This window comes from Talaromyces atroroseus (assembly GCF_001907595.1).
Source record: "Talaromyces atroroseus strain IBT 11181 chromosome Unknown scaffold_9, whole genome shotgun sequence".
NCBI lineage: Eukaryota > Fungi > Ascomycota > Eurotiomycetes > Eurotiales > Trichocomaceae > Talaromyces > Talaromyces atroroseus.
The window spans coordinates 1,375,366-1,400,014 of NW_017971441.1; the positions used below are offsets into that span (position 1 = coordinate 1,375,366).

At 46.0% G+C, this 24,649-nt stretch overlaps 10 protein-coding genes across 10 annotated transcripts; 4 read left to right on the forward strand and 6 right to left on the reverse strand.

Annotated features, from left to right (window-relative positions):
* Positions 1-207: 207 nt before the first annotated feature.
* On the reverse strand, positions 208-2,019 carry UA08_06853 (Acid phosphatase; the record flags this gene model as incomplete). The annotated part of the gene is made up of 4 exons (XM_020269176.1): positions 208-213; positions 487-1,509; positions 1,640-1,906; positions 1,966-2,019. The coding sequence occupies 4 exons, from the start codon at positions 2,017-2,019 to the stop codon at positions 208-210; spliced, it is 1,350 nt and encodes a 449-aa protein (XP_020118393.1).
* Positions 2,020-4,557: 2,538 nt separating this feature from the next.
* Positions 4,558-6,068, reverse strand: UA08_06854 (hypothetical protein; the record flags this gene model as incomplete). Its single annotated transcript, XM_020269177.1, has 6 exons — positions 4,558-4,998; positions 5,109-5,406; positions 5,493-5,554; positions 5,626-5,775; positions 5,845-5,902; positions 5,977-6,068. 6 exons carry the CDS (start codon positions 6,066-6,068, stop codon positions 4,558-4,560), a joined length of 1,101 nt encoding a protein of 366 aa, XP_020118392.1.
* Positions 6,069-7,489: 1,421 nt separating this feature from the next.
* On the forward strand, positions 7,490-9,103 carry UA08_06855 (hypothetical protein; the record flags this gene model as incomplete). The annotated part of the gene is made up of 2 exons (XM_020269178.1): positions 7,490-7,894; positions 7,967-9,103. The coding sequence occupies 2 exons, from the start codon at positions 7,490-7,492 to the stop codon at positions 9,101-9,103; spliced, it is 1,542 nt and encodes a 513-aa protein (XP_020118395.1).
* Positions 9,104-9,753: 650 nt separating this feature from the next.
* Positions 9,754-10,611, reverse strand: UA08_06856 (hypothetical protein; the record flags this gene model as incomplete). The annotated part of the gene is made up of 2 exons (XM_020269179.1): positions 9,754-10,294; positions 10,370-10,611. The coding sequence occupies 2 exons, from the start codon at positions 10,609-10,611 to the stop codon at positions 9,754-9,756; spliced, it is 783 nt and encodes a 260-aa protein (XP_020118394.1).
* Positions 10,612-11,610: 999 nt separating this feature from the next.
* UA08_06857 (hypothetical protein) lies at positions 11,611-12,329 on the forward strand (the record flags this gene model as incomplete). Its single annotated transcript, XM_020269180.1, has 2 exons — positions 11,611-11,964; positions 12,021-12,329. 2 exons carry the CDS (start codon positions 11,611-11,613, stop codon positions 12,327-12,329), a joined length of 663 nt encoding a protein of 220 aa, XP_020118107.1.
* A 201-nt stretch (positions 12,330-12,530) lies between these two features.
* On the reverse strand, positions 12,531-13,343 carry UA08_06858 (hypothetical protein; the record flags this gene model as incomplete). The annotated part of the gene is made up of 1 exon (XM_020269181.1): positions 12,531-13,343. One exon carries the CDS (start codon positions 13,341-13,343, stop codon positions 12,531-12,533), a length of 813 nt encoding a protein of 270 aa, XP_020118106.1.
* Positions 13,344-14,081: 738 nt separating this feature from the next.
* Positions 14,082-15,096, reverse strand: UA08_06859 (hypothetical protein; the record flags this gene model as incomplete). The annotated part of the gene is made up of 3 exons (XM_020269182.1): positions 14,082-14,534; positions 14,595-15,008; positions 15,061-15,096. 3 exons carry the CDS (start codon positions 15,094-15,096, stop codon positions 14,082-14,084), a joined length of 903 nt encoding a protein of 300 aa, XP_020118105.1.
* A 2,211-nt stretch (positions 15,097-17,307) lies between these two features.
* Positions 17,308-18,741, reverse strand: UA08_06860 (hypothetical protein; the record flags this gene model as incomplete). Its single annotated transcript, XM_020269183.1, has 1 exon — positions 17,308-18,741. One exon carries the CDS (start codon positions 18,739-18,741, stop codon positions 17,308-17,310), a length of 1,434 nt encoding a protein of 477 aa, XP_020118104.1.
* A 455-nt stretch (positions 18,742-19,196) lies between these two features.
* Positions 19,197-19,787, forward strand: UA08_06861 (hypothetical protein; the record flags this gene model as incomplete). Its single annotated transcript, XM_020269184.1, has 2 exons — positions 19,197-19,317; positions 19,384-19,787. 2 exons carry the CDS (start codon positions 19,197-19,199, stop codon positions 19,785-19,787), a joined length of 525 nt encoding a protein of 174 aa, XP_020118109.1.
* A 2,790-nt stretch (positions 19,788-22,577) lies between these two features.
* UA08_06862 (hypothetical protein) lies at positions 22,578-24,510 on the forward strand (the record flags this gene model as incomplete). The annotated part of the gene is made up of 3 exons (XM_020269185.1): positions 22,578-23,120; positions 23,178-23,415; positions 23,492-24,510. The coding sequence occupies 3 exons, from the start codon at positions 22,578-22,580 to the stop codon at positions 24,508-24,510; spliced, it is 1,800 nt and encodes a 599-aa protein (XP_020118108.1).
* Positions 24,511-24,649: the final 139 nt, after the last annotated feature.

The following is a 24,649-nucleotide window of genomic DNA, read 5'->3' on the forward strand; positions in this document are numbered from 1 at the left end:
TGACATCACTATAGACTTCAATACGAAGGTAATAATTCTTGAGAAGATTATGAACTTCTGTCAATTAGATTAGCTATCTTGCTCGAAATAAAACACGCTCCGAACTCTCTGGACTCAATATAGAACTGGCAGAAGGATAAACCTTGTGTTATTATTTACATACCCTTGCATGTTCTAGTAATATTCAAGAAGCATGCTATTCACTACTCACGGCTACAAATTGTATAGAAATGAAATGTATATTGATTTTAGGATTTTCTGTATCTATCATGTGACGGATGCGTGTCAATTTGTCATGGAATTATTAACCCACAGGCAGAAGGAGTTGTTAAATCAACGACCCGGAGTACGAAAAAGGCCTGCACCTTTAAGAAGTCTCAAAGTATTCAGTCTTCCCGTTTTTCTAAGGTTCCAAATGCTGGTCAGTTGCTTGAAATCAATAGTTGAGGTACTTTGTAGAAAGCTTTGACAATGGAAAGAACTCACAAGCGTGCGGCTGTATTTGATGCCGATGTTATTTCCAGAAACAACGTCATAAGGAATAGGGCTAGTGTAGTTGTAGGTAGCTTCTTGCCCCTTGTATGTTTCCTTGACAACCTTGACTATGCCATTTCCAGCAGAACAAGAACCCTTGGTCAGTGGAACAGGCCAGATATCTGTGTAAGTTGAGGTTTTGTTGTCGGACAACGGGCCTGGGTAGGTCGCATTTGAGTACAAGTTGGTTGTGTCCACATCGTAGTTAATGTATCCAGTTTTTTCAGCGACGAGAGATAGGATATTGGCACCACAGTCCCATCGTCCAAGGGAGGGAAGATGGAAGTTGGCAGAGAGGGACGCAATGACTGAATAGTGCGTGTAGAAGGTATCGTCGGTGGTTCCCTTCAAATATTCTGGCACGGCACCTCCGAGCAGGATAGTATAGACCTTGTTGATATGAGTATGGTTGCCCGACTCATCAAAAGTGAGCATAATGAGGGTATCATCCATAAAGTACTCATTTTTTAGAAGATCAGAAAGAAAACCAGCCACCCAGGTGCCAGCAAATGTGACATTCGTGTCATGGGCATCGTTGGTCATGTTAGGAGTTATAAATGAGTATTGTGGCAATTTTTTGCTCTCCAGATCGTCATAGAAACTGGTGAAATTCTTGATTTGCCGAAGACGAGTAGCGTCATTTGTGACAGAGTCAAACAAAATGAGAGGATTGTGCTTCCGCACGTAATCATTGGCTCCAGTCTCTGGGTACTTGAAGCCCTGGTAGCCGGCATATGGAAGGGCCTCCTGGTATTCTCCCCAGGAGACACCCTTATCATCAAAGAGATCGGCAATGGTAGATACATTAGCAGGGATTTGATGCCAGTCATCATTGTCCATTCCAAATGTATCACCGGCGGCAGATGCACAGTAGTTGGGCTCCGATGGGTGAGTAACAGTCCAATAGTTACTCAAGAGTATTCCCTCCTTAGCCAATGCAGAGAAGTTAGGATCCAGAGCAGTAGTTGCATAGTCCTATTAGGATGGTTCACGTTAGTCAAACAAACCACCTCACTGCCACCAGGGCCCTCTTTATTTCTCTATCCGTCTCTCTCTCTCTTCCCCCATTTATTAAACTTGTTACATGATAAAGAGCATTACTCACGATGTTTTCAAACCATATATCAACAAATCGACTGAACGCTTTTCCCTTGACGTTTGAAACTGGCGAGTACGGCTGGACCAAGGCTTGGGCAGCAGCAATCTCAGCAGCAGAGGGATACTCCTCAGTGGTGGTTTGGGCAGCAGTAAGACTAAAGCCAGCCATAACGGCCAACATCATCTTCTTGGACAACATCTGGACTGGGACTTTTGCCTTTTTGGCTCTAATAAAGCTGACAAAGAGGGGGACGCTGTGCCTAGGAAGTCTTGTCTACATGCATGTAGTAAGGATTGCATCCTTCTTTATATACATAGATAATAACCACTTACTTTGCTGAACATGGCTCCCTCGTGGATGTTGCCATACTCGTCCTTAGTCTCCATAATTATCGTTCGGGATGCTCTGGATTCCTATAATCTCGTGTTGAGGAGGTCTAGCGTCACACAGACGACTGTAACCCGCCGCAGAAATGAAGTACAGTGGCCATTCACAAGAAGAGCATATGTAAAATGCGATATTCTGGCGAGTTGTTATGGTGGCCTAGTTTTCTGCCGTGAAAGAAGACCCGTGGGAGTAGTGATAGCCAGCGGATCACCGGGAGCATTTAGAATGCCGTATTGGAACATGTTCTTGATCCTGCACTATTTATTGGATAGACTTGAAAACTGACATGGGCATTGAAGATTTAACGTGTGACATTTGGCAAGGTAGGCCTCAGGCACGTGTTTGCGGTGTCTGCGGCATCCACGGTGGCGGGCAAACCCCGAGAAAAAAAACCTTGAAGAGCTTCTGTACAAAACACGTGGGAGAGGAAATTAGAAGAGCGAAAGTATCGAGATAACGAGCAACAATCAAACTACGACAAGCAGGACGATCTTGCCCCATTGACAGCCATACAAGGTAGTACTTTACTTTGCCCACGCAGAACTCAGCCAACGCAAAAATAGAGACCAATCAAAATAACATGAAATAACCGCTAGGATCACTCTAGCCTCGGTCTGATTGGCGTAGTATCACGCCTATTGTGACTTATGATTAGCTTGTTGCCGATAATTGTTCCTACAAGATGCTCCTTTTTCGGCTGGAATACCACGAGTCTGCGTTAGACATAGTCCTGCTCTCATCCTGGCTACCAAAATAAAATCCGGCCTGCACATTAATATGGCCTAGATGGCTTCATGCATCATAGCTAACGAGTAGAAGGCAATGTCGCTCATCACGGACGGTCTCCTCTTAAAAATGTGGGAGATGGCCCAAACACGCCCATCAGATGCATGGGCCTCGGCGAAACTGAGGACCCATATATGGAGCAAGCATTTCTTTTCCGAGAAGGAGTGGGTAGTTTCCCAAGCGATTTATCCAGAAGGAAAAGTCATATTGTCATAGAATATCTGAGCGAGAATAATTATCCGGCTCTTTTCGCCTTTCATGAAGTGAAGGCATCGAATGCAGGGCCCCATGATGTTAGTGAGGCCGAGCATCAGGCATTCGATACTGGTATGAGCTACCTAGAAAAACATTCTGAAGTACGATGTGTGTTCGCCTTGACATCATTTGGCACTAAATGTCGAGCATGGCGATGCAGTCGAACAGAAAAATTCCCGTCTCCTCTCTTTGGCTCGAATAATTTGGCTAAACCTGATGAATACGCCGAGGTGCACTCCTCAGAAGCTTGGCTAATAAGTCAAGCTATCCAAATGATAAAGAATTGTTCCACCACACGCATAGGAGGATAGTGGAAGGAAGTACTGTGGTGGGGTTTCACAATCCACCATGGGCATTGTGGTCAGTGCAGGTAATTTAAACTGGAGATATACTTCTAGATTGACGCTAGACCATCATACAATATTTGTGACAGTAAATACTTATCCATTGCCATTCTTAACTGAATAGTCACTCTTGCAAAACCTTGTATGTTCGATATTGTACCGATTTGTCCTAAGCAGGCTACTAGTCCGACATTACGTACACTTCTGATAAAGAGAGAATATTGTATTAATACAAAAGTCAACTACAACCCTCAATTTCTATAACAGGTATTCATTCTGAATCGGTATGTCGTTGGCACTGCCTTCCTTTCGAGTAGTCGGGCTTTAATCAAAAAGCAAAGGGATGAAACAGCATCGGATTAATTTACATTTTGTTGCAACAAGCTTTCGAGAATGCCAAGCAGGCCAGTAACATGAAAAATTTTGCGATTCTCGCTCGGACCTCTGCAAACCGTGCGGGCCCGTATACAAGACGTTCAGAAAGCCACAATCGCTGGCTGGCTAGGATTATTGGCTTGATATACATGAATTTCTAGGTCGCATTGACCTCCTATGTTGCTTTTTCTCGATCTGTGCGCCCAAAACTGTGAAAATGTTGCTTGCGATGTTAATTAACTAGCTTCCTAGCCAGGAGGAATGGACGTTGGACTTTTGACTGTATGCCCACGTGTCCGGCAGCAGTGTGTAGTTGGTGGAATTCAATTAGTAGTCTGTGCTCTAAGAAGTCTACAGAATTGAATTTCTTATCAGCTTGGTGAAAAATAGACAAGATGTGAAGAATGAATAGATATATATTGCACAACAGCCCTAACACCATAGCCCTAAATTTAAATATCTAGACATCTGAGCAACAAGCTCACCAGGACTATAACATGGAAATTGATCACTCAACTTCTAAACAATCGGCTAGACACGGAACAATCAAAAAGATTAACAAAGGTATTTATTTATCTTATACCTCTAGATGAATGCATATCATCCTTCAGGCTTATATCTAATTGAGAGTCAAGATTTCCAGTCATAACCATTTCAGGTTTATAGAAACATTATCTACCAGTATATCTTGAAACATCATTCAATCATCGATATCCATAAAACCAAAACACCCATAGTATACAATAACACATCCGCTTTTTCTTTTTGTACAAAGGCTTACTCATTCACATCATCAGTGTTGATGCTGATTTCTGTAGTCTTCTGAATGTCATACCGTTTATTTCGGTCAATTTCTGACATAGGTACTTCACCGCCTAGCACTGCAGTCTCATTTTCAGATATATATTCTTCACTTTCGCTTCGCCCTAAATGGGAATTGTCACTGGTCGCGATTGCTGAAAAATTTCGGCTCCGACCAGTATAGCCAGAGAATGGACGTTCCGAAGTCTTTCCTCCATGATAGAGCTGGCGGGAGATCTTTTTCGTCCCGCCAGTTGTTGGGTGCAGAAATCGCACGGTCCGGCGTATAAAAGACCAAACGTAGGGAAGGTTGGACACGTAAACACCGATGGAAGCTTCTCGGAGGTACCAGAACTGATAGGAGGTGTCGTAGATGTTCTTGAATGTGAAAATTTTGGAGACGATGGCGCAAATGATCTGGTTAGTAGAAAAAGGATCAGTCAGTCGATGCAAACATGACCAGAGAATTCAGTGTTATGGCACTCTGGTTTAGAGTTGGCAACGGTACTTGAACGACTTGAACGTACCAGGAAAAACCCCATTCCGAAGATGAAAATAAGCGGTATCTTCTCTTTTTTTGACATATTCATCCTCCACAGTTTTGGAATAATAACCAATAAGATAGCCAGATCGGAAGAGATATTGAAGACAGCTTGAACGACTTCATAATTGAAATATGTGGCGCATTCTTGTTGTGGTGGTGGGAGTGTCCAGTATCCTGAGAAGGGACGACAGTTCAGAAATAAAGTGAGTTCAACGGCGACAAATCCGGCAAGAGTGTATCCAGCACAGATTTTGACCCAAAATTGTTGCCTGAGATTCGTACTGTTGAGGTGTAACAGCAATTCTATTAGAATATCGTAGAAAATATGGACGAAGCAAGAAAATTGAAGAAAATGGCATTCACTCACGTCATCCGGTAGTAGATGATAAGCATGCAAGCTTTCAAAGTCCATATCGTATTGCACATACACTGTAGTTTTGTTTCTTCTGAGCTATCGAGAACCTACAAACTAAGCCGTATTCAGTGGAGAATTTCCATACCTGTTCTGAGGCAAACTCAACTTTGGCGAACTGTGATCTGGAAGCAATATCGCCGTCAGTGAAGGTCGCGAATTCATCGGGCGGATAGAGTGCGCCTCCGCCACCTTCAGCTAATTTAATGTTGGTCACGACAAGAGCAGTATACCAAGCCTGGAAGGGACACGGAAACAGTCAGTCGCAATCATATTTGTGACTCTTCATATGAAGATGAAACTGTACAATTGCAAGGACCATAAGAAAGTCCTCTGCCTGCCATTTGAAGCCCATCCGCTCATATCTAGCATATCTGCAGCACCAGATGGGATTAGCGACTCATCAAAGGCACCGGAGACATTAGCAAGATATCCGCACAATCGAAGAAGGTATATGATAACACCAATGCTGTACATGATCCATGACTGCACCACGAGCTGTTGCGGGGTGCCGCCGCCATCGTTTGCCATTTCTCTCAATTTCGCGCTTCCTTTTCAGCTGCTACTCATGTGAGTTAGCCGAGATGCACACGTGTTTTCATCCCACCGCCAGCGAAATGGATATAGGAAGATATATGGACAAGCACGGCTATGTTGGGCATTGAATGTTAATCCGGTTCGGCAGATAGGAAAGAATCTGATCTCTCGTACACCACGTAGTTAGTGCAAGCCTGATTCCTGACGCTGATCGGCGATAAGAGTTTTTCTCATGATGAACTAACTACACATGATTTCTAGAAAGATATCGCAAGAATGCGAGGCTTGAGCGCAGTGGATTTTCCTGTCGATGGCATGGAAGTGCCACCATCCTGGTGGCGAATCAGGGGCCAGCGGCCCGTCGATCGCAATGCAGTCTCCGTGCTATGCGTGAACAATGGAACAAAGAAGACCCTGGTCAAGGGATGGCGAAACTATTGGCTTCTTTCCGAGGCTCACGCCTCACAAAGGCATTGTACGGAGTAGAACGTACGCAATTGGAAGTTAACACTGCTCCCGGAACGAACTAGATGAACGATCGCAACGCCAATCAAAGCGCGTCATTTGGGTTGACGCCACGCTTTTGATAGTCTTTCTTGACGTTTTATACTTTGCACCCCCGTGCGAAGCAGAATGCGGCGCGGCACACCATCGATTGGTGGGGATACTGCGGCCAATGGAAAGCGGCGTCTGCACACCATTTTGGTGATCGCATCCCTGGGATTCGTTCTTGGCATTCTTGGCACGCGGCCCGTTTTACCCACAGATCGACTAACCTAAATAAGAAAGTCAATTCCTTTTTCTGTCGCAGTCTCTTTTCCCGGGCCTGCGCCAAAAGCTTTAACGATTACTATCCTTGCTGTCCACCGAGTCCCTTGACCATTTTCGTCTGACTAATGGCCAATAGAGAATTGTAGCAACGGCTCCATGAAGTTCTTAGCGTTGGAAACACTACCTGAAGTATGTGTATCACGATTTCGGTGTTCCGTACGAGCAATACATCGGCCGGACCCGCTCTTGTATCAGCTGCCGCATCAAATTGGTAGTTCTAGAAGCAGCCCCAAACCCTTCGGAGCGTGGGCCACCTCGGGCAGACCCTTCGATCGTATTTAATCTATTTTACGTATTCTGGGTAAATCCTATCATAGTATCGAATACTAGCCCTGAATGCAACGCAACTATCTGATTCATCCAACGTTTGCCTAGTCCTATTTTATTCAATCGTCCGGCCCTTTTTTATTTTTATTCTTTTTTATGTGGGCCCGGGCCTGCTTTTTTCGTATCTAGTTTCCGTCACATATGTAAAATTCTGTTCCATGTTCTGGATAGCTATCTTGATGAAAATTTGATGTACTCGGTTTGTTTTGTTCCAAGCTTCTTGAAACGACATACCTATTCACACAAGACATACCACAATGGAGAAGCAGTCGACCGGGTCTGTCAATGTCGATGGTTCCGAGCCATCACCATCTGGCCTGGAAAGCCAAACATCTGATGCCATGAAGCCCACCACTGGGGGTGTGTTTGCCAGGCTAAATAAGAGTATTACCTCCATCAGGTTTCTTGAAGCTCGTGGCATCGAACGTGTGCCTGAGTCCGAGCGGCACAACCTTGCTGCTGCCGATTACGTACAGATGGCTCTACTTTGGTTCAGTACAAACATCACTGCCAACAACATTGCAGTTGGTATGCTCGGTCCGCTTGATTATGGCTTGAGTTTTGTCGATTCCGCTCTCTGTGCCACTTTTGGAGCGCTTCTCGGTGCAGCTGGTGCGGCGTATATGGGAACATGGGGTCCGGTCAGCGGTAACCGTACGATGGTTTGTCCAATTCCTACATCTTATTGTTCCATTTTGGTATCAGCCATCTATACTGACGTAATGAACAAACAGGTCATTGCGCGATACTTTATGGGCTACTACCCCAGCAAGATCTGTGCCCTTCTTAACATTGTTATTATGCTGGGATATGGAATGATTGACTGCCTCGTTGGTGGTCAGATTCTCTCAGCCGTCGCCGGCGGGAGTATGTCTGTTGTTGTGGGCACCATAATTGTGGCGATAATCACCTGGATTGTTGTCATTTTTGGCATGTCTATCTTCCACGCCTACGAAAGATGGGCTTGGCTACCACAGATTATTGCGCTCTTTGTCCTCGTTGGTTCTGCAGGGCCTAAATTCGATACCAACATTGCCTCCGTAGGCGATACAAGAGACATTGCCGGCAACCGTCTGTCATTTTTCTCTCTTTGTCTCTCCTCTGCCGTTGCCTGGGCACCCGCCGGTGCAGACTATTATGTTTACTACCCCCCGACTACAAAAAAATGGATTACCTTCACCATGAGCTTTCTCGGAATCGGCCTTGCCTTGGTATTTGCCAATCTACTTGGTGTTGGCCTTGGCTCCGGTACTTATATCAATGCCGATTGGGCTGCTGCCAACGATGTCTCGTCTGGTGCTCTGGTCGTGCAAGGCTACAACGGTTTGGGTGGCTTCGGGAAGTTCCTCAGTGTTCTTATTTCTCTTGGTCTCATTGCGAACAACATTCCTGGCACTTACTCTGCCACGCTTGGTTTTCAAACTCTTGGGCGCTATGGATTGGCACTTCCCCGTTGGTTTTGGACTTGTGTGGGCGTCATTATTTATACTGCGTGTGCCTTGGGTGGACGCAATCATCTTTATGAAATCTTCGAGAACTTTCTAGCTTTGATGGGCTACTGGGTTACCATTTTCCTAGTTATCGTGCTTGAAGAACACATGATATTTCGCTGGGGCAAGATTGCCCCCGCGTTTGATTGGTCTATGTGGGCAGACCGCAGCAAGCTGCCCCTCGGCCTTGCTGCTTTCACTGCATTCGTGGTCGGATGGGTCGGTAGTGTCTTGTGTATGTACCAGATATACTATGTCGGGCCCATCGCCAAGTTGGCCAGCCCCGAGGGTGCCGATTTGGGCATTTGGGTAGGATGCTCCTGGGCTATGCTTGTCTTTCCACCCCTCAGGTGGCTAGAACTGAAGAAGTTTGGCCGGTGAGCAACGACTTGACGACCCAATATTTGCTCCATGAATAGAAAAAGGTGTATGTTGTCCTGGGAATTCGTCTCTATCAGACTCGATATCGATATACAATTTTATACCTATTGGATATGTCTATTGGTATGTATACTTGCATCCTCATAATCCTTATAGCAAAACCATCTCGTGTACATTACTACCAGTCATTTATGAAGGGAAATAATCCCCATCACATAGAAGTTGATTGCTATTAGTTGATATGGTATATAGATTCCTAGCTAGTGTCTAATGAATTAACTTACTCCAAGAGTCAATTGGGAGAAGAAGTCCTAGCTAAATATAAAACCTTGGAATCTCATCGGGACACGACTGGACATCACAGCTTCTAGGATTCCGTCTCCTCTACGTTCTCAATCTGACTTTTGTCAAATAGAAAAGCTCATTCACGGAGCTGTGGGCGAGGCGCAGGGGTCCGTTCATGTCAGCTGAGACTGACCGAATTGCATTCCCTAGGTAGCAACTTAAGCAGTAGAACTTTCCTAACACTTAATTCTAACTTTGCTAGAAAACTCGAGATGCCAACAAAGTCTCTCGTCCATGCAAATTTGTTTTCATTATTATTATTAAGTCATTGCTATAGGGTGTTGTTATATACATACGACTATGTACTAAGCCACTTTCCAAGTCCACATGTTCATGCCCATCTTATTCCCCGTTGTTACTGGCATTCCCGCATGAAGCGTCAGCTTATGACCTGATTCATCCTCGTGTAGGTTTTCCCAATATATGGCATTGCCGAGGATAGGTTTAAAAGTGACGCCTTCATCGAACGGTCGGTCGCAATCGATAAACTCACACCATCTCTCATCATCAGGAGGAGTAAGCCGCGGGAAGTTAGTCCCTCCGCCGGTGCAGTTTGCATGGATATAAACAAAGAATGTGGAAGCTATATTGCCCCCCACTGCATGAACGTCGTCAAACCAATCGTAATGATCGCGATATTGGCCGGAAATGCCGTAATTCTGCACCACGATGGGCATAAAGTCTCCAAAGTGTTTGTAGAAGGGGAAAGATATCGCCCTTTTCTCAATGCCTTTGATAATAACGTCGGTCCGATCTAATTTTGCCGTCATCGAATGTCGATACGCCTTGTCGATGTGCGGTTTGCCGTCGTTATCCCACATAGGCGATGGAGTAAATCGGCCGTCGCTAAAGAGAAAAAGAAGTGTCTACGTTAGTGCATAGCTTCATTTTTCATGGAAAAAGCAACAAATAGGCACTTACGCTAGTTGCACAAGATGAGCTGCCTCCTGCGCGCTGATGAAATCTTTCACGTAGACCACGACTGGATCCTCTGAGAACATATAGATTTCCGGGCCTGGGTGTTCGCTACCACTACTGTCGAATTGCTGCATACGGAGCCATTCCAGCGGCCAGCGACCGGTTTGGCTGACAGCCCAGGCAATGACGACGGCAATGGCTGTCACCAGCAAACCGAGGGACGGGAAGAACCGTTTGTCTGCCATGGTTTTCAACGGTCGGTTGGTGACGGGGCCAAAGGTGCTACAGCGAACACAGAGAATCCATCCGAGGACAACTGCTGCCGGGGAGCCCTGGTGGAGGACAGAAGCAGGATAGATCAAGCTCGCCCATTGTGGATGTTGACTTCACATCGAAAACGCAACGCGAAGGCCCTTATCGATAAAAGGAGCACGTGCCCCCAGCCATGCTGACTATTGGTGCCTGAAAATGAAATTGCAACATTTTTCGTCGCGCGCCGTTTTTGCACGCTAACCCCCAATCAGTCTTTGCATGATGCCTCGAGCTCTCTCCGACTTCTTCTGTTCTCCCTTCCCTCTCTCCTCGTATACAACCATGAGGTACTCATCGCTCTTGAAGCTGCAGCCATGGCTTGGGTTTCTGGTTATTCTCCGGTTATGTTGTGCAGCGGAGTCGCCTCTCTTCAAAATTGACCCGGATGACTTTGATCTCCAGGCTACATTGTCCGGCATCTTCCTGATGACCTGTATGTTGCTAATGCCCTTGCACTGTAGTATTATGTACTAACTGGCTGCTATGAAAGTTTGTATAGTGAGTTTTGATTTTCGGAATGGAATCTGAGTCTCTTTTGTCTTTATTTTACTTCGTGCTAAGTCTTATTCTGCACCGGCCAGGACTGGTTGTATGATTTACCACATGCTATCTGCTGTTGGGCAATATATTGACTATGGCTCAGTGAACCTTGTAAAGCCCTACACAGACAGCTCGTAGATGCTGCCGAGGCGTTGAGACAAGTCTCACAAGTTGGTATCTATGAAGTTGATTGTTCGGAGCACGCCAAGTTCTGTGCATCTCTGGACGTCCTGTCCTTTCCGACAATTCGTGTCTTTGATCATCAGCAATGGTCACGCTACCGGGGTCCACAAAGAACATCGCAGTATGGCTTCTATGTAATCAATAATTTGACTCACCGAAGCTGATTGGATCCCCATTTTAGAATCGTGACCCATGTGTTGAAGCAAGTCATGGAACCCGTCATCGAACTAGACGAGCAACGCTTAGCCGTGATGAAAAACTTGTCTCTTCCTCTGATGGTCATGACAGGCGACCAGAACGATTATGCATCGCTTGATATTCTTACTGCACTGGCAAAAGCAGAACTGTCGCAAAATTTTTTTGTAGGGGTCATGTGGGATCCGTCGTTTCCTAATATCCACCATAAGACTACCCCCTCTGTCACAGTCTTCAATTCTCTGGACGAAACCACACCCAGATACGGTGGTCGTTTTGATCGAGAAGGTCTTTTAGGTTTTGCCAGCCTAGTCTCCCAACCGCTTGTCAGACAATTCGACATGTCATCATTAGTGAGCTTCATGAAGGTATGGTCTTCCATACATCGCCGTTTCAAGAATATATCTGATAATAAATTAAACAGTCCGGATTGCCTATTGGGATGGTTTATTCTACTAAAGAAGATGAACGCAAGGCGCTTGCCGACGTCCTCTCAGTTGTGGCAATGAAACACAGAGAAGATATTAATTTTGCTACCGTCGATGCCACCAAAAGCGAATTTTTTCTTGAGCCCTTGGGCTTGCAGGTCGATCAGCTTCCAGCTTTCGTTATTCAGACCGACGATCGTGTTTTCAAATTCAGTCCAGATATGACAATCACACCAGAAGCGATTGAGGATTTCATTCAAAGGACGCTTTACTCGCAGACAACTCCCATAGCTGCACAAAAATAAGCTTATTCAAGCCTTAGAAGCCTAAACTACACAATCCAGAGTAATTCACTGGGTAATTGCAATTTCAATGGTCAAGACCATCAAATCAAAGCTATCGATCTATGTAGGCCCAGGGCAATGGGCCAAAATGACGAGAACAACCATTGAGACACTAGGCAAGGCCATCAGGCATTTTTTTCAGGGAGGAGATCACTGAGTATATCATTTTAACAGCTGTTCCAGGCCGCGTTGCATCATATGATCACACAATATATTCACAAAATATGCACGATCACGCAGAACCCAATTTTCATCGCGACCTAAGACAATCCAGTGCCAGTTTGAGCCAGAGAACTCAGCACTGTTATTGATTGATTGGTAAATCCATTCGGAAAACTTCTCTTGCACAACACTTCCATAAGTGATATCTTTAGTCTCTTGGGCCAACTTCAGGAGATCCGCCTGGCAACCAGGTCCCCTACCCATGCCGGCAAGAATTTTCCCCGTGATGTACTCGTAAAAGACGATGTTCGGCTTATCGTATGCAGTCATGGCCCCATTTTTCTTAATATCACTCTCCAAAGATGGGAAGATGATGCGGTGAAAATCTTCTAGACGAGGCTTTGCGAACTTTTGGGACCACTCAATTTTCCCGTTAAGCAAATTTTGCACGTATTGAATTCGATTGACGGCTCCAACAATCCCATTTGGATCATAGGGCTGTTCTCCAACGCCAGTATCTTTTACGACGAAGAAAAACTCTTTGAAATAGACCTTTACGCCTTTGCTGGCAAATAACCGTTCGGCATAGCCCTTTAGCATTTCACGCAGTGGTGCGACCTTGACTTCCTTCTCTGTAGTGTAAAACACAGCGACTTCTGTTTTGCACTCCCTCAATGGAAGTAATGTTTCGAGCTTGGTCAAACGTTGATCAACTATCGTGTATGTGTCAACAATTTGGCAGTCACCATAAGCCTCTTGAGCATATAAATTTAGCCCATTTTTGCAACAGACAATTTTCTGTTCGTCGGTCATATTGCTTCGGTGTTAAAGGATTTGTCTGAACTGATTTGAGAATGTAGTAAATATTTATGAAAGAAAAAAATGCTTGCAAATAGAAGATACTATTCTACGCCTTTTATATTGCTTTATGACTTAGTTCAGTTTCAGGCTGGTCACTACTGATTACTCACTTCAACTGAGATGTCTTTGTGAATGTGGTCATTCTTTGAGTAGAGTAATTGTCAGCCTGGGTGTCAATATTTCGATGGCTATAATGAAATTCTTTCGCGCGTTTCATCTCATTGCAGGGGCCTACTTCGTTCATCGACAATAATGAAAGACAGAAAGAATAGTTTGGACAGTGAATGTCACAATTTATCTGATAGCAGGGCTGTACAACCGAGAGCAGTTTGAGGCCTTGTCTTTGCCAGAGTCTCAACTTGTTTAAAAGGTTTCAGGCTACGTCTTATGTTGGAAGACTCCCGAGTTTAGCCTCGCAGTAAGTGGTTGATCGTGTCCATTAGGTGTTAATCTCGAATCCGAACTCTCGGCTTTGACGGTGGAAGGAATATAAACAAAGCCAGAGTATAATTTAGGGATTGTCATGTGTCGTTCACCTTACCTAGGTAGAATTTTCATCACTTAGAAGCAAGTTTTACAAGCATCAATCATAGGGATTGCGGATGATAATTATAAACTCTGAAATACTTAGATAGCTAACACGTACTTTGATGTTTAGCCAGAAATAACCAGTTGACTTGAAATGCAGGCTTATATACCCAGAACACGCTTCACAGTCTCCTTGACACTTTCCGGCTTCAAGCCAAGCAGGGAGTTGGCTAGCTTTTCATCCGTTGCATAGTTGGCACGGAGCCCAGGAACATCAGCAAAGCTTGTACCCCGAACAAGAGTCAACGCACCACTAAAATCACCAACACTGAGCTTCTTGACACCATCGCTTATCTCCTTATCAGTGGTAGTATCAATGACTGTCCACTTAGAAGCGGTCTCTTCTTCTAGACAGCTGAGAATCTCTTTCTGGGAGGTCTCAACAGACGAAATGTAAAGGTATTGGTTCGCTGTCTCTTGTGGGCGTTTCAAAACGCCAATGATAGCGTCTCCAAGTTCCTTCTCATTGACAAGGGTGAACTTTTTGTGTCCCCCATCCCATATGGTCGCAGTACGAGAAGGAATATCATAGCCCAGAAAGCCATTTGCGAGTCCCTACCAGAAAAAAAATTATAAGAATCAAAATCGTGCGTAACTCTCGAATGGTATACATACCCAATCAAACAATAGAGCAGTCGCAATGCCTGTCCAGGTGAGGCCATCGGACTCTTTAGACTTCAAGTAGTCAAGGAGAGCCTGCTTTTGCGCAAAAAGTGGCAATAACTGTATTACAGAGTCGCTTAGAGTGTTTGCGGAGAACTCAGATGGTATAAACCTCTTGATACCAGCACGAACGGCGGCATCAACGAACTTCTTCTGCTCTCCGAATCCAGTTGCGCCCACTGCCGACACCACAGCATCTTGTCCCTTAAAGGCAAGTTCCAGATCACCCTCGGAGAAATCGGTTTTGCGGACAGTAACACCCGGACTGAAAACTGCCTCGCTCGACTCACGAGACAATACGGTTACATGGAATTCACGCGAGGCGAGAAGTGCATTCAGAATAATCGGGCCGACATTTCCACTGGCCTGAAATGAGTGTATTAGCTTTGGATTCTAGGTGAACGGAGAGATAACCTACTCCAATGAGCACGACATTTTCCAAATGGGCTGCCATGGCGCCTTGTTAAATGGTGCCTGTTTAGTAAGGTATGTTTCGGTGTCTGAGTTGACTGGATGACTGAAGAGAGGACAAGGGCCCCGATATTTATATATGTATGTCGGTCAGACCCAAATCGCGGTATACCAGCATTCGAGCATTCTTTCAAATTTTGACTAATGATGTCTCCCTCTCTGGCGTATAGGCCTGATTGCTAATTGATGCATCTATTTCCATTTTGTCAGCAAATCCAAATCCAGCGGAGGGCCCTCCGCTTTCTCCGCGCCAACCAATGTGGCTGCCGTACAATGAGAGACCGCCCCCCCAAACGTCGTGAAGATCTCTCAGCAAACTCTTTCACTCACAATCACCGCACACCTGAGCGCTGTAAGCCTAAAACATGTCGCGCAGAGTCACCGCGGACGGAAATTCCTGTCTGGAATGCCGCCGTCGCAAAATCAAGTGCGATCGGTCGTGTCCGTGCTCGTACTGCGTTAGAAAACAGATCGATTGCGCCTATCCGCCTCGGAGAGCCACAACTTCTAACACAGAGAGCGATATCCTGGCCCGCATAGAGAGGATTGAGCAGAGGTTTGCGTCCTTGGCGGAGGGCCTCTCGGAGGTCAAACGGTTGCTGCAGTCGTGGTCTCCAATCGTGCCGTCCCAATCAGGCAAAAGTGGCAGCCCCCAGCAATCGTCTCGAGTTGCAGGAGGCGGAGATGATAGCACCCGAAACGACACAGTACAAGGTGATAAACCAAGTTATGTCGATAGAATGAGTCCAAATGTTGAACACTAGTCCTTCCTTCCGCAGAAACAGCATGCTAAGACCACTGCAGGGTTCTGCTGTCAACTCGAGCAGCCCATTGATGATACAGTCCATCCAAGAGAACCACACGCCCCTTCTCTTCGAGTCGACGAAGACAGTAGATCTCGAAACTGTGCGCCCGCCTTCAGACATGATGTCTTTGCTGTGGTTGAATTATTTGAAAAATGTCGACCGTGTCCTCAAGATATTTCACACTCCCACGGTGCAGAAACTAGTAATGGAGGCCATTCGATATCGTAACAGACTTGATGCTGCGCCGGAGTCTTTGTTGTTCTCCATTTATTACGCGACTGTGGTCGGGCTATCTGTGTCCGAGTGCCATGCAGAGTTTGGGGAGGAAAGATCGGTTCTACTTCAGAGGTATTTTACAGTACTATTGCTGTTGGTCATCGGATTTTGCTGAATAATTTTAGATATCGCACTGGGCTTGAATGCTCTCTTTCCCGTGCGGACTTTGCCGAGGCCCCAAGCATGATTACCTTGCAAGCATTTGCTATCTATCTGGTGAGCAATAAATACTCTCGTCATGGTCAATTCAAAATTGACAAAAGTTAGATCACTGGGAGACGCGATGAAGAGGGTCCGGACGTGTACAGCCTGACTGGGCTTGCTGTTGGGCTTGCCTTCAGGCTTGGTCTTCATCGCGATGCAGAAGCTAGGAATGTTTCTCCATTCGAGGTAGAATTGCGGCGTCGGCTATGGTGGCAAATTTGTATTCTGGATGTACACACAGCAGAGGAGAAGGGGTGTGATCCATGCATTCTTGAATCTTCTTTCAACACCAAATTGCCATTAAACATCGCAGACAGCAGCCTTGACCCGCATATGAGTAACATTCCTCAAACGATGCCTGGAAAAACAGAGATGCTGTTCAGTTTGCTGCAGGTTGAAGTCAGCTACTTTGCACGACAGCTTCTATTTTCCAAAGAGTTTGTTCGGGCCAATTCATATATGCCCATGTCAGGCGCCCAGAAATGTGATGCTATTGACTTATTCCAAACAAGGATTGAAAATCAGTACCTATCATACTGTGATACGAAGATTGCCTTTGACTTTGTTACAGTAAATTTCACCCGCTTCATTCTAGTGAAGCTTAAATTGGCGATCAGTCAAGCAGACAACCAGGATGATCATTCTGACATGAAGGAGAATTTGAGAGCAATTTGTACTCAGATCCTGCACTATGCTAGTACAATGCGAAGCTGCGAAAATGGACTGAAAGGGCTTTGACTCTACTAGTATATACCAGAAAATCTTCTCTAAGATGCACGCTCCGGTCGGGCTGCACCAGCGATTTGCGTTACCAGTTGCCTACATCAGCTTCAGGAGAACGTTAGAAAGACACTTTAAATTGTTTGATATTCATAAACTCAACATTTCTGTATATATAACATCAGAGATTAATGTTTATAGTTCCATTCTGGTAGAGGTGCGAAATCGTCTCTCAAATGCAAAATTACGCTCGCCTCCTCGGCTTCTATGGCTACTTTTGCACATTGCTCCTTGTAGGCATTATCTGCGTCTCTATGGTGCGACAGATATATCTTCTGAAGAGCAGGGACTTGGGATTTCTTATTGGCAGCAAAATCATGAAACATAGCTTCCAAAGCTCTTTCATGCTGGTCTTTCCCTCTTGATAACAGAGATAGCTCTGAAACTGATGCGGGTACGAGGTCGCAAAGAAAAAACACCGGATATTTTATTTCGCATTCTGTTGATATAGATGCGGTAAGATTGCTCATTGCAATCTCGAGGGGAAACTGCAACTTCTCGAGACGTTGAAAGCCACGCATTAACGCTTTGCCACGAACAACACAGTCGCGTAAAGTGTCAATAGTGATACTGAGCTTGACGAGGTGGGTGCCCACCTGGCATCCTATTGCATTAATCACTCCGCAAAAATCCCAGTCTTGGAGGACAAATGGGCGTACTGATGAATGTGCATAGTGCAGCGACTTGAGGCATGGAGTGTGACTAAGAAAGGCTGCCATAGATTCCTCGTCAAACGTAGCGTGGACCAGGGCGATTTCTTCAATTTTTTCAAGGGGTCTAGGGTGCTGGTACGCAGATAATGAATCAGCTTGACTGTTGACAGGCCGGAAGCCTTGGGAGCATTTTAAGTGTCGAACTTGGGGCAGACTCAGGAACGCGGCTGTCGTATGCAGACTGCGCGTGGACGTGAACGCTGTGACTTGGGCAATACTAGCTCTGCCATGAGGAGGACTTGCCTGTCTGGCTCTTAGAATGATGGCATCGATGAGCTTATCGGTGGCTTCGAGAGACTCCCATCGCCAGGGTAGCGTGAAGCTCTTGACGTTGGGGAGCAGCGTGAGAAGAAATGCAGCGGCATACTGTGAGTAGCGACGTTGGTAGAAGTCTTCTTTGATTGTGGTATAATATTCCCTCCAGTCAAGGCCAGCCTCTTGCAAGTACGAAGAGTCGGCAAGTAGTTTCATCACTTTTTCTTCACAACAAGCATCCGCCTTTAGCTTTTGGAATGACTTTTCACAGTATCGATTAGGCTGACTGTCAGCATACAAGTCCGCCTCCTGGACATGGCGTGCAACGACCGGATCAATCGCAATTTGGGCAATGAACATGTATGCCGACAGCAATGGATAGGGACGTGTGACGAGCATGTCTGCTTTCATTCTTGGTCGGTACCCGTACCTGAACCGTCGGAAGTGCAAGCGAAGTTTGCTGTGGTGTGCAATGAATGGACTGCACAGCGCAAATATTTCCTTGCAGGTCAACGCCAGATTCTCGAAGCTCTCTGGTAAGCTAAGTATAATGATCTCTCGGAGGAGCTCGTTTGGCAGATGCGTGAACGCCATGCTGCAATATCGATATGCATCTCATTTGGAGGAGGAGTCGGGCGGAACGCAGCAGCAGAAGAGACTGCCCCGCTAGGTAGCATCCAAGTTCCGCACAGCTCATTTTCATGGCGTTTTTCGACAACGCGAGCAGAAAAGGGTGTTTTCCGGGGGTTTCCCAACATTGATATTTCCTGGACTGTCCTGTCTATTGCCTGGGCGCCAGAGCTAGCTAGAATCGCAACGCATCGCTGTACTGTTGATATCCTATGCAATGCCGACAAAACGCACATAATCAATCTCAAATATGCCTCTGTCCACTGATGTCGATGGAGGAAAGCCGGTTCCGGGGTTGACGCCGGGACCGAAGGCCGGAACCGCTCGCGCGCATGCATGATATCAACGCCCAACAAAGTCTGTAGCAGTTTCTCTGCTTCCATCTTCCCCATTCGCGTTTCCAGCAGCACTGCCTGACAATGCCAGACATTTCCAAGCACTTAGAGGTCCTCGAGGGCTTCAAGAATGGCTCCTATCCCACGCTGGGCCTGAGCCTGGGCTCGCGACAGGTCACTCCGGGGGAGAAGATTCCCAGAGCAGGTTAGGCAATCTTTTTATGAGCCCAGTACAGATATCGTACAGCAGATTAACAGCTATGTCAAAAAGATACCAAAGCAACACCAACTCTCTTGGCACCGCCTGACCTTCCCCAGGGTTCCTATGCTATCATCTCCATCGACCTAGACGTGCCCTTCGCTTCCTTCAATATCCTCAGTCCAGGCGCTCACTGGGTCCAAACAGGCTTCAAAATCACTGATCAGCCAAACCGCGAGCTCAAAAGTGACGATCCTGCAGTTGCATACTGGGCTGCTGCTGCCCCGCCGCCTGGTGCAGCGCCGCATCGTTACGTGTTTTTCCTCTACAAGCAGATGCCTGATTCAAGCATCCCGCAAAACTACAAAGAGAAACCGTTTGGCAATTCTCAACGGGTGAGATTTGATGTTGACGGGATGGTGAAGCAGTTGAAATTGGGGGAGATTGTCGCAGTCAATTATTTTGTCTCGAACTGAACGGATGCTTTTTCTTTCTAATCTCAATCATATGTTTTCAGGTTCCTGCGTGAGGAAGCCTACTCGCTTGTGTTTGTTCATGATTAAATAGCTGGGTAGAGACTGCACCTAGACTGCCAAGTGTTCAGATATTTGTGGCATTTCCCCCCAATATGTCAATTTCTTGCTAAGATTTACTATTAGTTGTCCAATGCTCCATCCCGTCCACTTTCAATGATGTCTATAGTCTAGGGCTACACCTCAGCTACCGCTTTCAGTCTTTCCTTTCACAGAAATGTGTGGCTTTGCTTGACTATAGAGCAGATATTGAAAGGCTATTATTAAAAGCTGAGGGGGCCGACAAAACTACCTGGGATGGTCATAGAGCAATTCTGCTTTCATCATTATCTATAAAATTCCCGAGTACAGTCGTTTATCAAAAGGCAGGTAACAAATAAACCACATGCCGCACGTATGGTCGTGAGTTCCCATAGTACTTAATGTTGCGGGTATTTTGGTCTATTTCTTTGAACAGACATAGTATACGAAGAACCCATTCATTCAATATAATAAAACCAAAGGATTCTCGTAACTCATTTTCTTTTATCTCGGCACAGTCAGACTGTTTCACGACAGGCTCAGGCTTGGACATGGCCTCCGTACAGAGCTCCGGAGATTGATGGCGAGCCGTAAGAATACCAGCATCTACCTAGTTGACGGCAGATCTCATACAATATTAGCCACATGAGTAATTATATTTAATAAATACAAACAATACCGCAAGCCACCATTTCATATCAATCTAGTTGCACGCATTCTCATTTAGGAAACATAAAACGATTTGGCGGTTACAAGAATGGCAAGACATTGTGTAAATCTGTTTCTTGTCGCAGTTCTGTAGCAAGTTTCTTCAAGTATCTCTTTGAGGAGAAAGATCTCCATGGAGAAGCCCTGACACGAGCTATGGCAGGACAGAAAAATTAGAGATAGCCTCTTAAAACTCCTGCAAAAGTCCAGATATCTTGAAGGCCTGCTAGATATAAGTATGAGTGCACAGCTAGCTTCTCCTGCATAGTCCACAAGCAATCAAAACAGCCTCTGCTAGTCAGAAACAACGAAAACTTCCTCTCCACGCAAGCAGCAACACCTCAATCACCACATTCGAACAAACGAATCAATCAAAATGGCAGGTAACATGGCTGTTCAAGATATTTCCGTTACCGATATGGGTCGCGGTTTCTACGATACTACTGGCGTGAAAAAGCCATCCCAGCCAAAGCCTCCCAAGCGTGGTGGACTCTAACTCAACTACAAGTCTATCATCAAGATATGACGCTCCACTCTATCCTTGCGCCTACAATTTAGAGTGTGTGAAATTCAATGCTTGGTACTCGGTTGGCCCCGGTGTTAACGCACTTTTTAGGTCTCAGACAATCTTCTACGGATTTTCTTTCTTGTCTTATAAACACGACTAATAGAACTACCTCTCATTGATTTCGGGCATCTTTCTTACAACATGACCAACAGTTCTTTCGAGCTCTCCGTGTTGTTTTGGCCTTGCACGCACATACAAAGAAACAATCACAAAAGGTCCTATGACAAGTCATTCCTTTTTACGGTTTTGGATATGTGAACAGCAGCACGGTGGGAATAACCTCGGATGGCTCCTGCTGAATCAACACACTCGTTTACCTGTTAATATAATAGCTTGATTCTTATTGCAATACTCGCACCATACAAGAATAAAATAATCAAACAAAAACATCTACTCATATTACCGGTCTCTTGGTTCCCTTTGGAATCTGGAAGATAGTTGCTTGAGTACACAGTAATTGTCGGATCGATGTGCGAATATCGTTTGCCATCTCTACTTTCCCGTTCAACATCTCTTATCAGAAAGTATGTAGTTAGGGCTAGCAGTCCTCCCCACCAGCGCCAACTTGCCAAGCCGATTGATAATCATTTTGACGCCGAGACTGGCTTGGCCGCCCCTATATGTATTGGACAATTCCAATTTCGATTCCTGTATCATTTGTCTTTTGTTTATCGCTCACTTGAGTGCTTTAAATGCTTCGACCCCCTCGAAGGAAGCCTTCGACAGGGTGTAAGCGACGCGATTCTCGTAATGGTTGTCGCTTTCCGTTGGCACGGAAAATAGTTCGGAATATGATGGATGGAATCTTCAACGCAGCGTCCAGTCAAGAAATGGCTGACTCATTGAGCCAAAACTGTCGAGTCTCATTGAGGGTAGCTTTCAGCTTGAGATGTCTCCCTCCCCTTCCTATCAACATAACGGTACACACAAGGCTACGGCATCTGCTGGCGAGCGGAGTTCTCGCAATGTCCCATCGGCAATTGTCCACTCCTAGTTTCCACAGCAACGAGCCAGTGGCTTTTCTTCGCTTCTGTCAAAGCAAGAACTACATGACCGAACCAATAGAAGTGGCAACAGCATACACTAACGACAGGGGGTGGTCGCGGAAGACAACGAGCAGAAGGACCGGGACAAATGCTGAGCAGATCAAGCTACGCTTATGTTATTGCCAACGCGTCCGGGGATGTGTACCTATCGTCGGGGATGTGCGCGTACGTTTCCTCCCCTGCTGAGATTGCTAGTCCCACTCCAGGATTGTCACTAACCCTAACAACCATTTGATGGCTGTTCAGCGGTGACAAGTACAGAGTAGCCCGTGTAGTCACCGTCTCGATTGATTGTTGCGTTGTTTTTGATCATCCATCCTCTTCTGCCTTCCAACCTTCCATGCCAACTTACCCTTGCTTCAGCAACAGCGAAAGTCTCAGGCAATAAATATGTGGAAGTGGCTCTCAAGATGTGTGCCCGGGCTAAGCTTGTTGTTACTCATCGCTCTACTGTGTCTTGCCTTTCCAGATGCTATGAGCAGGCCTCCTGACATTTTACCTTGGTCGAGGAATCATCATCCTCCTCCCACAACTCCTCATGGGAACGGCCCCCCGAGACATCCAATGCCCTTGTCATTAACTCAGAAGACCTTTCTTGGATATACCCTGCTAGTTCACTTTAATGCTTTCACTTTCGTGTGCAGGTTAGCCCAGGCATTCTCGCGGATGCTTAAGGAGACACGCGCCGTACTGCGCCGACGTCCATCGTCCCAATCCTCCTCCTGCACACCTTCCTTTTGTGACAGCCCGATGATGACTCCTAGTATATCGACCGAACACCCTATCTGCTTCGATTTGGGATCCCTAGAAGACGGCAAGGAGGGTGAAGTTATTCATGCAATAATATTGCCCAATTACTCCGACGATCTGGGCACGCTTCAAACAACATTAAGAGTTCTTGCTTATCATCCCCGCGCTGCCACTCAATACGAGGTAAGAAGGCAGGAAACGTCCGGACAAATGTGGCCTGTCAATCTGACAGAGTGTTAGGTCTTCCTTGCCATGGAACAAAAAGAGATCACTGCCCCCGAAAAAGCGGCAACTCTTATTTCAACCTTTCAAGAACGCTTTCGGGATATTTCTGGCACCTTTCATCCTGCTGGCCTCGCGGGGGAAATCAGCGGCATGGGTTCTAACGTGGCTTGGGCTGCTAAACATATTGTAGAAACACGCACAGAGGACACCGTGGACTGTCGCGATGTGATAATCACTGTCAAATGGATGGCAAGTGACACTCTTTTTCTTTTTTCCTTCCCCCATTTTTTCATCACTTCCCTTCCGGGTGTTACTAATTGTTTCTCCAGCCGACACCCACCTCTCGCAGGATTATTTCAACGAGATTCGCCATAAGCATTGGCAACACAACGCCGAGGCTGAACGCGCATTTTACGCCTCTCCAATCATTTTCGATCGTAATTCGAATAGTGTCCCAATTCTTGTCCGATGTGCCGATCTGCTGTGGGCGTTTGCTGGTGTCTCGGCCATGTACCCCGGCTGTTCGATCATCATTCCCACCTCTGTTTACTCTTTACCGCTAGCTCTCGCAAAGAGAGTTGGTGGATGGGATGGAGATCCAACTGCCATTGGCGAGGACATGCACATGCTTCTGAAATGCTATTTTGAGACGGCTGGTGACATTGTTACGCACGTTATCGCCAGCCCCGCGAGTCAATGTAATATCCAAAGCACGGGTGATGACAACTGGGGCCCAGGTGCCTTGACCCTTTTTGCAAGATACCGACAAGCCCTGCGTCACATGTGGGGATCTCTAGACACCGGATACTCGGTTCGTCAGAGCGTAGGATGCCTTGTCGGCAAAGGATCTCGTCGTTTTCAGCTGAAAGTTCGACATTTGGCCTTGTTTCATCTTCTCTTTGAGGCACATTTCCTTCCGTGCCATTTAACAGTCCTACTTGTGTTCTCTGCTGTGTACACGGCCTGTGTCCCTGCATCAAGCATGAACCCGACCCTGGCGTGGGCATTTTGGATCACCGGAGTGCTCCGCGGACTAGTGCTCCGCGGACTGTCCTTTGTTGGAATGAATGCATGCATCACGCTTTATGATTCTTGGTATGATATCTGCGTTGGAGCTCGTGCTCGTGACATGACCAAAGCTGGCGTGAATGATACTGGATTCTCATTCAGGAAATGGTATCACCCACGACAGCTTGCTGAAAGAGTCTGTTTCCCCATCGCGGGTACAGTTTTCGGGTCGATTCCAGCTATTCATGCCGAATTATCTCATTTCTGGACTGATCGATTGGTGTACCGTGTCAGCAAAAAACCAACGTTTGCTTCGGCTCCAGTCGCTCTTCCTGTCTAGTCATTTAAATGCGGAGGAACCGATATGGGGCATATGCGTTTTTCTATAATAGACATTTAGCAGTTGATTTATCAGTGAGCCCCGACGTGGATTGTGATTCAGGGTACATATATAACACGAAAAGGTACATGTAACATGT